This window comes from Mustela nigripes, chromosome 6, assembly GCF_022355385.1.
Source record: "Mustela nigripes isolate SB6536 chromosome 6, MUSNIG.SB6536, whole genome shotgun sequence".
Lineage (NCBI taxonomy): Eukaryota > Metazoa > Chordata > Mammalia > Carnivora > Mustelidae > Mustela > Mustela nigripes.
Genome location: NC_081562.1, coordinates 88,011,845 through 88,023,739, shown reverse-complemented (window position 1 = coordinate 88,023,739; position 11,895 = coordinate 88,011,845). Strand labels below are relative to the sequence as shown.

At 40.4% G+C, this 11,895-nt stretch overlaps 1 protein-coding gene across 1 annotated transcript in view; it reads right to left on the bottom strand.

The window, feature by feature from the left end:
- Positions 1-1,107: 1,107 nt before the first annotated feature.
- SP1 (Sp1 transcription factor) overlaps positions 1,108-11,895 on the bottom strand; it is a 47,631-nt gene continuing 36,843 nt past the window's right edge. The window contains exons 4-6 of the mRNA XM_059403237.1: positions 5,433-5,601; positions 2,898-3,097; positions 1,108-1,832 (exon numbers count right to left, since the gene is read on the bottom strand). Of these exons, the coding sequence (XP_059259220.1) occupies positions 1,519-1,832; positions 2,898-3,097; positions 5,433-5,601 (683 nt within the window). The 3' untranslated portion in view covers positions 1,108-1,518. The remainder of the gene's footprint in view (positions 1,833-2,897; positions 3,098-5,432; positions 5,602-11,895) is intronic.

The window sequence follows — 11,895 nt, the reverse complement described above, 5'->3', positions numbered from 1 at the left end:
AGTCTCTTCAGGAATCAGGCCATGGAGAAAGCAGGATGGTGTCTCCTGATCTCTCCTATAAACCACAGTGGTAAGACAAGATTTTTTTTTTTGTTCTGGGCTATCATTCCCATGATCATGTGCTTCCTTTCCCCTTAGGAACCACCCAAGGAAGAGTTAAGGGAAAAGATCAGAGAACCACTGCCTTGCCACTTGTGCATGCTCTGGAGTTTTGCAGAATGGAAACCCGGAACAGATTCATTGGCTGATGCTCCTTAATAACATGAAAAAGAAACTACGGGGGATGTTCAAAAGAGGAAGTGCATTTCCTTTCAGAATGTGACCTCAAAAACCCATAAAAAGCTTAGAGCTACTTTGGAAGACAGCTGTACAAAAGTCCAAATACTTCACTAACTCCTGAACTGGACCACTCTGAGTCACTTCCACTTCTGGGCACAACATTTTCCTACTGAAAGCCCCTACCTGTTTCTTGACCACTTTGTGACAGTTTATACAAACTGATCCCAGATTATAACCTTTAAAGGGTCTCTTGTACAACTCCATAGAAAGACTCTTGATGCTCAGAGCAGCTAATAAGGAGAGATGCCTTGAACTCTCCAGCGCCAAGAGGGTGCCTGCGTCAGTAGTATTTTGAACACTCTCTCCACAGCTACCTCAAGCATCAGCCTGGGCTTCAAGGCTCTCCATTCCGCTGCTGGGACCAAGGACCTTAAAAGACTGACAGAAGTGCCTCATCCAGGGATCATTACCAAAACCAAAACATAAAGTGATCAGGTGAGAGAAAGGGAGACAGAAAGGTTGAGTCAAGAAAGGAGTGCAAGAAGCTGATCCCAAATAAAAAGACAAAATTAAGGAAGGAAAAACATTATGTATGTATATATAAACTAAAAGCAGAGCATATGAATGCTTAATCTGGTGGGAAGCCAAGACAACATCTATAGAAAAGCTTGATGTGTCACAACAAGGCTCAGCCATAGGGAAATAAGGCAATATAAAAAAATGACCAAGGTATTTTGGTCACAGAATGGTCTCCTTCCTCCTCCCAGCCAACCCCTGCAAATGCATCTCTATATATCTTTTATATATATATATATAATATATATATAATATAGAATCTGTTTTTTGTTAAAAAGTATTTCAATGATCATATATATTTATCAAGGCATGATGGCTTTAGGAAAGGGGGGGGATCCATCATGGGGGAGCTGAGAAGGGAAACGCAGGAAGGGGAGGCTGGGGTAAGAAGACTAAGAAACTGGTTGGGGTCAAAAAAATGCTCATCAAAGGGTGGCACCAACAGAATTTTCACTAATGTTTCCCACTTTAAGGAGGTACTGATGATATAGGTGGGTGCCAAGACCCCATCTCTTCTCTTGTATCCCTCCCCCAATTCTTTCCACCACCATGCATTTTAATGCCTCATGGCTCTCTCTCCCACATGTCTCTTGGACCCATGCTACCTTGCATCCCAGGGTTGATGGGTATGGCCCATACGTCTCTGGCCCTGGGTGCCTCATCTCAGAAGCCATTGCCACTGATATTAATGGACTGCAGATCCGCCACCTGCATGACGTTGATGCCACTGTTGGCAAGACGGGCAATACCCTCTGGACAGATGGCCTCCATGGCTACCATATTGGTGGTAATAAGGGCTGAAGGGGTGGCAGTGCCGCTGCCTTCTGAACCTGCCCCACTGTCCAGGGGCAAAGTGCCCACGCTCAGGGATACACCCGGGCCTCCCTTCTTATTCTGGTGGGTCTTGATATGCTTTGACAGGTGGTCACTCCTCATGAAGCGCTTGGGACACTCAGGGCAGGCAAATTTCTTCTCACCTTAGTAAAAGAAGAGAAAGAAGATAAGAAACGGACATCTTAGGAAGCAGGGTACTTACTTGTTCAATTCACTGCTTTCAAACTACATTAAACAGAATATCAGGCACTCTTAGAAGGTGATAAAAACAAGAAAAATCTATTAAGTATCTTTTTCTTTGTGGCGGGAGAAAAATAAGTAAAGCTCAAAGATTACTCAGAAAGGAAGGACTAGGAGCGCCTGGGTGGCTCAGTGGGTTAAGCCTCTACCTTCAGCTCAGGTCATGATCTCAGGGTCCTGGGATCGAGCCCCACATCAGGCTCTCTATTCAGCAGGGAGCCTGCTTCCCCCTCTCTCTGCCTGTCTCTCTGCCTACTTGTGATCTGTCAAATAAAACTTAAAAAAAAAAAAAAGAAAAAGAAAAGAAAAAAAAAGAGGAGTGCCTGGGTGGCTCAGAGGGTTAGGCCTCTGCCTTTGGCTCAGGTCATGGTCTCAGGGTCCTGGGATTACACCCCATGTTGGGTTCTCTGCTCAGTGGGGAGCCTGCTTCCCCCACTCTCTTCTCTGCATGCCTCTCTGTCTACTTGTGATCTCTCTCTGTCAAATAAATAAATAAAATCTTAAAAAAAAAAAAAGGGAAGGAAGGACTATAGCAGAAAAGTAAGGCAGGGCTGAGACTAAGAATAATAAAGGGCCATGATCTTCCTTTAAAAATCCCACTGAGGGGTACCTGGGTGGCTCAGTGGGTTAAACCCTCTGCCTTCGGCTCAGCTCATGATCCCAGGGTCCTGGGATCCAGCCCTGCATCGGGCTCTCTGCTCAGCAGGGAGCCTGCTTCTCTCTCTCTCTGCCTGCCTCTCTGTCTACTTGTAATCTCTGTGTCAAATAAATAAAATCTTAAAAAAAAAAAAAAAAAAACACTAAAAACCTAGCCCCTTCTGAAAAATTTTCCAGATTAACTCCAATTCCATTTATGTTCTACCCCTTCACTTTCAAACTTAAGTTGCTCAGAAATTTAATTATTTCATAGATACATTCTGTGTTTTCTATTCTATAACCATTTCTCTCTTCCTCAGGCTCCTCCTCACCTGTGTGTGTACGTTTGTGTCTCTGTAACTCATCCGAACGTGTAAAGCGTTTCCCACAGTATGACCAGGTACACATGAACGGCCTCTCGCCTGTATGCCAGCGCAAGTGTGCCCGTAGGTGTGAGGTCTTGCCATATACTTTGCCACAGCCTTGGATGTGGCAAATGTGCTGTTTCTTTTTGCCAGGATCCCCAGAGCCCCTAAAAATAAGAACACAACTATTCATCATGCATTCCAGAGACAAAAATTAAAGAACCCCAGTGTCAGCAGTTATTACCTGACCCACTCAAAACTAACCCAAATTTTTATTTAAAAAACAAAACAAAACAAAAAAAAAAAACGCTTCTCTTGGGGCACCTGGCTGGCTCAGTCAGTAGAGGATGCAACTCTTGATCCTGGGGTCACAAACTTGATTCTCGTGTTGGGGGTAGAGTTTACTTAAAAAAAAAAAAAAAAAAAGAAAAAGAAAAAGAAAAGAAAGAAAGAAGAAAAAGAAAAGAAAAGAAAGAAGAGAAGACTTCTCTTTAGTATCAAAAGATAAATCTTTAGGGGTGCCTGGGTGGCTCAGTCGGTTAAGCATCTGACTGTGATTTAGGTTCTGGTCATGATCTTGGGGTAGTGAAATGAAGTCCCACATTGGGCTCTGCACTCAGCGTGGAGTCGCTTGAAATTCTCCCTCTCCCTACCCTTACCCCCACTAATATTCTCTAAATAAGTAAATAAAATAAAGTAAAAAGATAAATCTTTAATTGATTCTGATTCTTAATACCCCAAATTCAAGTTTTAAGTTTCCTCTCTACCAGATATTTACTCTTTTCTGTTTTTCTATTCCTTAATCCTTCTGATGTTTGACATGTGAAGAGATTAATTGCTCTCAAGACCTGTAAAGTCTGTGAGGCACTTTCTAGTATTTTTCACAAAGTTTAAATCTCAACATAAGCATTTTCCATGGGAAAAGTGAATATGGTACATTTTTGGCTGGGGACGTACTTAAGGACCAAAAGGTCTCTCCATTTAAACACCTGGTGGAGAACTTTAAAGAACCATGATACTTTACAACTATGAACCTATTTCCTAAAATAAAGGTCAAGAGCCAAATGGTGAAGATTAGAAGATTAGATTAGAAGCTGAAAAGCTGGAGCACTAACAGGGACTTCAGAGTAGAGGAAGATGGGCTGGATAAAAGTTAAATCAGAGGAATAAAAACCCTAATTCAACGTATGTTAAAAAGAAAAAAAGAGAAAATGTAAAAAAAATTATATACATATATCCCCTATATGAAGCAGTTCCTAAGCTCCTCCCTGGAATCAGCTCTGAAATGTTTCTGCCAAATCAATTTGTTCCATGTGTGATCCATTAGTGGCCACTGGGGAGATTTCTAAGAGGGACTTTTCTTGGATTTTAACAGCAGAGGGGAAAAAAACCGTAACAGAAATGAAATCACACTTAGGTGGAAATCATTTTATTATTTTTAAGTAATCTCTACACCCAACATGGGGCTCGAACTTACAACTCAAAAATCAGGAGTCACATGCTCCACTGACTGAGCCAGTCAAGTACCCCTCAGTGTTTCTGATTCAGATTTTTCCTGTAATGTAGAGTTAACCTAAAAAGGACGCAAATTATATTTAGTTTTGGTGCTCTTATTTTTGTATCTTTATACTTATTTTGTTGGGACAAAACTTAAACACATTTTTTTCCAAAGGCATTAAAAAAATCTGTATGGCTTTCTATTTTCTTTCAAAAGTGGTAAATTAAAGAAAAAGAATATAATGCGGAGGGGCGCCTGGGTGGCTCAGTGGGTTAAAGCCTCTGCCTTCAGCTCAGGTCATGATCCCAGGGTCCTGGGATCGAGCCCCGCATCGGGCTCTCTGCTCAGCAGGGAGCCTGCTTCCTCCTCTCTCTCTGCCTGCCTCTCTGCCTACTTATGATCTGCCTGTCATATAAATAAATAAAATCTTTAAAAAAAAATGTGGAAATTTCCAGAGATAATACTGAATAAAACTAAATATTTTACTAATAAGAAAAATTTGCCAAAACTTTGTTCTGTATGACACATTAGATTTTATGATGGAAAAATTTTCTATCTGGAGTAAACATTTCTGTCTATTGTGAGGGAAAAAAAAACTCTGTAAACTCTTACGATTCTCACACAATCACTATAAAAAAATCATTATAGTAAGTATGTTTCTTTTTCTTTCCAAGACTATTTTATAAGCAACCTTGTTAAACCATCTCAAAACAGACATATGGTAACAATCATCTGACCAGTTGGCTCCATGTGATTTTAACCTTATCTCTGGAAAAGGCAGGCACCTATTAAGGCCCAAGGTCTTAGAGTAGATGAAAGGTTCAGAGCTGGAACCCAAATCCTGTAATATAACCCAATCAAATGTATTGTACTATCTCTGGTTCCTCTGCAACACTGCCAAGTCCTAAATGTTAAAAAAAATTAACCCTCTTTTGCTTACCTCCAAATCCATTAATTTTTCTCCCTTATACTCTTAAGAGACTGGCCTGACTGGGTCAACTTACCTTCCTTCACTGTCTTTACAATAGGGGCAGGTGCATGCTTCCCGCCGGGTCCTCCGACCAGCTTGGGGCTGTGGATCTGGGCTGTTTTCCCCTTCTTCTCCACCTGCTGTGTCATCATGCATTCCATCACCACCAGCCCCATGTAGGCCAAGCTGAGCTCCATGATCACCTTAAATTAAGAGAAAAAGGGATCAAGGTAAAGTAGAGAAGACCATCAAGCTGTGGTCGATTCAGTGACATTTTACATTTATAGCATCATTTCGTCACAGCTTTGAAGCCACATTTACTGATAGTGCCATCCATCCTTAAATCTCAAATAAATAAAATCTTTAAAAAATAAAAATAAAGGGGCGCCTGGGTGGCTCAGTGGATTAAAGCCTCTGCCTTCAGCTCAGGTCATGATCCCAAGGTCCTGGGATCGAGCCCCACATCGGGCTCTCTGCTCGGTGGAGAGCCTGCTTCCCCTCCTCTCTCTGCCTGCCTCTCTGTGTGCCTGTGATCTCTGTCAAATAAATAAATAAAAATCTTTAAAAAAAAAAATAAAAATAAAAAATAAAATGCAACTCTAAGAGGAGTTTTGTAGCTTTTCATCTATAGATCACAAAAGTTAAAACAAACAAAAAAACATGAAAAGTATAAACTCTAATAATAACAATGCATAGCATTAGCAAGGACATGGGGAAAGAGGCATTTTTAAAAAAATTTTATTTAGGGGCGCCTGGGTGGCTCAGTGGGTTAAGCCGCTGCCTTCGGCTCGGGTCATGATCTCAGGGTCCTGGGATCGAGCCCCGCGTCGGGCTCTCTGCTCAGCAGGGAGCCTGCTTCCCTCTTTCTTTCTCTCTCTGCCTGCTTCTCTGCCTACTTGTGATCTCTGTCTGTCAAATAAATAAATAAATAAATAATCTTATAAAAAAAAATTTTATTTATTGGGGCGCCTGGGTGGCTCAGTGGGTTAGGCCGCTGTCTTCGGCTCAGGTCATGATCTCAGGGTCCTGGGATCGAGTCCCGGATTGGGCTCTCTGCTCAAGCAGGGAGCCTGCTTCCCTCTCTCTCTGCCTGCCTCTCTGTCTACTTGTGATCTCTGTCAAATAAATAAATAAAATCTTAAAAAAAAATTATTTGACAGGGAGAAACACAGCGTGAGAGGGAACACAAGCAGTGGGAATAGGAGAGGGAGAAGCAGGCCTCCCGCCAAGCTGGGAGCCCGATGTGGGGCTTGATCCCAGGACCCTGGGATCATGACCCGAGCCAAAGGCAGACGCTTAGTGACTGAGCTACCCAGGTGCCCGAAATAGGCATTTTTTAAAAAAGATTTTATTCATTCATCAGAGAAAGAGAGCACACAAGTGGGGCGGGGGAGGCAGGCAGGGGGTAAGAGGCAGGCAGAGGGAGAAGCAAGCCCCTCGCTGAGCAAGGAGCCCAATGCGGGACTCAATCCTAGAACCCCAGGATCATAACCTGAGCCAAAGACAGATGCTTAACAGACTAAGCCACCCAGGTGTCCCAGGAAATAGGCACTTTTATATATAGGTGGTGATAAATCAGTACATTTTGAAGTCCAATCTGGCAATATTATTAAAAATTTAGGGGCTCCCGGCTGGCTCGGTGGAGCTTGTGACTCTTGATCTCAAGGTCGTGAGTTCAAGTTCTATGCTGGACACAGAGCTTACTTAAAAAAATAAAATTACATTTAAAAAAAATTTACATGTGTATCTTCAAAGTAATTCCACTTTGAATAAGCAATGTTGTACTCATGAGTATACAAAAATATGTGACAAAAATATTTTCTATAACTTTATAAAAACTAGAAACAATCAAATGGTATACATCAGAGTAATTAAGTAAATTATGATAAACTTATGCAATTGAACACTATACACCCATGAAAAATAATGAGATAAAGTTATGTGCTGTTACAGAAGACGGTCACGACGCAGTATACTTATTTTATGAAGCACTAACAGGCCACACTTAACATTTTCAAACACTTTTCTAGGCCAATGGACAAAAGTAATGTTTCAAAGGAAGAGGTGACATAACCTCAAGTTTTCAAAGCATCAACTAACAGTACGTATTCATCTGTGAAAACACTTGTAAAAAAATTAATGACTATCCACAGTTAAGATTCCTGTAAATGGAGATTTTAAATTGTCCTGCTTTGTTTTTATCTGTTGTATAAAGAAACAAACAGTATCTACAAATCTCAGCTCTTGGTTTTACTTTGGTACCTATTCTCCACTCTTCAGTGCAGCAACATAATTTTGAGTTACTATGCCTAATAATAAACTCTCCTCATGATTTCTTTCTCACTTTACCACTTCTATGTATGTATGTATGTATGTCATTATTTATTTTTAAAGATTTATGAGAGAGAGAGAGAGAGAGAGAGAGAGAGCAAGCGCACAAGGAGGGGGAGTGACAGGCAGAGGGAGAAGCCAAGAGCGGTATGTTTAACGGACTGAGCCACCGAGGCATCCCTAAGATTTTACTAGGGATGGGGAGAGGAAGAGGGAGGGAAAGTCTTAAGCAGACCCCCTCCTGAGCATGGAAGCCCAAGGTGGGGCTCAATCTTAGGACCCTGAGATCATGATCCAAGAGGAAACCAAGAGTCCAATGTTTAACCAACTGCACCATCCAGGTGCCCTTCACTCTACCGCTTCTAAGGACAAGCCTATGAAATTAAAATAAATGGGAATGTTTTGAGATTTTCATGATATTGGCAGAGCTAAACTGGAAGGACTGGAGTACAGGGTTAAGAACAGATTTTGGAGTAGGACAGATATGAGTCCCTGCACATCCACTTGATTAGCTTTCTGACAGTGAGCTAGTAAAACTTCTCTAATTATCAGTTTCTTCCCTGGCAAAAACTGGGATGAAATATTATCAATTTCATAAAGTTATTGTGAAAAGCAAATGAAATAATACTGTAAGGTGCTTAGCATGGTATCTGTCCCAACATTTAACACAGTGTAGTCAATTTCATTAGGAAATCATTTTGTGGGCAAACCATAGTGAGAAATCACGGAGTAAGATATACTCTGCTATTTTATTTAATCAAGTTGCCTTAAAAGCTACATGTGAAACTGAATGGAAACTCCCCATAATGGGGATGGATAATTTCTCCTCTTGAAATAGGCCCAGGGGCACCTGGGTGGCTCAGTGGGTTAAACCCCTGCCTTTGGCTCAGGTCGTGATCTCAGGGTCCTAGGATCAAGCCCCGCTTTGGGCTCTCTGCTCAGCAGGGAGCCTGCTTCTTCCTCTCTGCGCCTACTTGTGATCTCCCTGTCGAATAAATAAATAAAATCTTAAAAGAAAAGAAAATAGGCCCCAAAAGCTCAGTGGGTGACAGAATGCTATTCAGTATCACCAGTTGTTATCTATCAAAAATTAACTTCAGAAGAAAAATTATGAAACTATAGATCCTATTATTATCTACAATAGGTCTTCAGAAACAGTAAGCAAAACCATGGTCCATACAAGCAAATTATCTTTGATCTACTTTCTAAACAAACCTTATTCCATTAAAATCAGAAAAGCAATTCATTAAACCCCAAAGTTCTCCCTTGCTGCAACTGGAAAGAAGAAAACTGTTCTCCATTTTATTGAAACGTAAGTGTAACATTTAGAACATGGTATGAGTCAGTAAAAAGGGAAACAAAGAAATAATGAGGTATTAGTATGCTATAAAATCACATCTCTAAGCCTCTTTCAAATTCTTGTAAAATGGACAGTCAAACCTAATAATCTTCCTCAATCTCTAGTATGATTTCGAAGGACTTTTTTTTTTTTTTTAAAGATTTTATTTATTTATTTGACAGCAAGAGATCACAAGTAGGCAGAGAGGCAGGCAGAGAGAGAGAGAGGAGGAAGCAGGCTCCCCGCTGAGCAGAGAGCCCGATGCGGGACTCGATCCCAGGACCCTGAGATCATGACCCGAGCCGAAGGCAGCGGCCCAACCCACTGAGCCACCCAGGCGCCCCTCGAAGGACTTTTTTTTTTTTTTTTAAAGATTTTATTTATTTATTTGACAGAGAGAAATCACAAGTAGTCGGAGAGGCAGGCAGAGATAGAGAGAGAAGCAGGCTCCCTGCTGAGCAGAGAGCCCGATGTGGGACTCGATCCCAGGACCCTGAGATCATGACCTGAGCCGAAGGCAGCGGCTTAACCCACTGAGCCACCCAGGCGCCCCATCGAAGGACTTTTTTAAATATGAAAACTGGAAATGGGGATAAATGAGTTTCATTTAACAGAAAGAGGGATGAAATGCCAACAAAACATCAACATCAGACCAGAATCTGTTTCCAGCCTCTTTTAATAACAGTTTTGGAAAAAGGACAGTTTTATCTTAAAATGTGGGACTGGTTAAGCAATGAAATAAATTAAAGATTTTCCTTTCCATGATGAAAATAACAAGTAAACCAAAGGCACAGTTTAATGACAGTCTCGCCCAACCCAGTGGTTGCCTCTAGCATCAGTTATTGAAATAGCTATGGTAGTTAACACACTTTTTCAGTTTCTTCAAAGTGAAGAAGTGTGCTGAAGTCATGAACTTTTAAGGAGACCACCATGTTAAGTCAAATACCCTATTCTTCTCTGAGAATAAACTTGGGCAATACTAAAATAAGATGAAATAAGAAACTCAATAATTTTCAAAAGGGTAGTTCCCATATACTTCTCTATTCATCTGGTCTCTGGAATGATTTTGAGAACACTGTGTTCTTTAATTCAGTAAGTATTAACACAGTATGATTGATATTCAAAACGATACCTATATTAAGCACACACTGAGTTTTCTGAACATGTTTCTTTTTGCACAGCAAAATTAATCCAAAGAATTAAATCTCAGTGCAGAAAATGTAAGTGTGTTCAGCCACATTCAAACAGAATACTGGTAACAAATCATTTAAGCATGAGGGATACCAGAATACACCCCTAAATCAAGAAATAAAACAGAAATAGATAATTCTAATATACTGTCCTTTATTTTTCAGAAAATAATTTTATTAATCTAGCTTCCCAATGCAAGTGAATCATATGTAGCAAATCAGAGAAAAATAAAAATTTTATTTTTAATGGCAGAGAAGCTGACAACTGGAAGTGTCAGCTTGACACTTCAAAAAAATACCAATACTTATAGATGGGCTCCAAATTCATCCGTATCTTGACTACTTAGTTATGCTTGAGATACAGTTTAACATAAGAAACAAAATAAATGCCTGAGTCTGTCAATTACTAGTTTTTAAAATAGGTTCCTAGGGCGCCTGGGTGGCTCAGTGGGTTAAGCCGCTGCCTTCGGCTCAAGTCATGATCTCAGGGTCCTGGGATCGAGTCCCACATTGGGCTCTCTGCTCAGCAGGGAGCCTGCTTCCTCCTCTCTCTCTGCCTGCCTCTCTGCCTACTTGTGATCTCTGTCAAATAAATAAATAAAATCTTAAATAAATAAATAAATAAATAAATAAATAAACTAGCTTCCTAGAATCCTTAAAGAATGACTAAAAACTCTTCTTCTTTTTTTTAAAGGACTCTTCCTTTTAAAATCGGGTTTGTTGGGGAGCCGCCTGCCAGGCTCAGTTGGAAGAGCATGTAACTCTTGATCTCAGTGTCCTGAGTCTGAGCCCACTGGGTGCAGAGATTACTTAAATAAATAAACTTAAAAAAAAAATTAGTGCGGTAGGGAGAGGGTGGTTGGGTTATGGACACTGGGGAAGGTATGTGCTATGGAGTGCTGTGAAGTGTGTAAACCTGGCAATTCACAGACCTGTACCCCTGGGGCTAATAATACATTATATGTTAATAAAAAATTTAAAAAAAAATCAAGTTTACTAAGATGTAATTAACACACAGTAAAAATTCACCCTTTTAGGAAGTTTAGACCAGGGTTTTCAACCAGGGCCACTGTGCTTCCCAGGAGACATCTGACAACATATGAAGACATTTTTGATTGTCACGTTTAGCATCCACTGCTGCTAAACATTCTACAATGTACAAGACAACCTGCTCCTCCTCCTAAATGAAGAATTCCTTGGTTCAAAATATTGATGTTGCTAAGGTTGAGAAACTATGGTTCAGATAAACGTATACAGAAATAGTGTGACCGTTTAATACAATCAAGATATAAAATATTTCTACCATCTCAAATAGTTCCCTCATACCCCTCTGCAGTCAGTCCTTTTTGCATCAATATGAACTCAGGATTTAAACTTATTTGATGTTTCAATCCCTTGTGGTTATCTTCTTATAGATACTCAAACTATCTTACACTTGGTCACAGTAACTTACCAAGTTGACTCCTGTGTCCTTTGACAAAATATCCCACATTTAATACTAATTTCCTACTCTAGACATAAAATCAGCTATTTCTTCAAGTATTCCTAATATTCCTAGTTTCTCTTAATGGAAGAGAAATAAGATACCACAGTTTGGTTCTGTAGGTATTTTAGTTATTTGAAGCTCTAGTAGATTC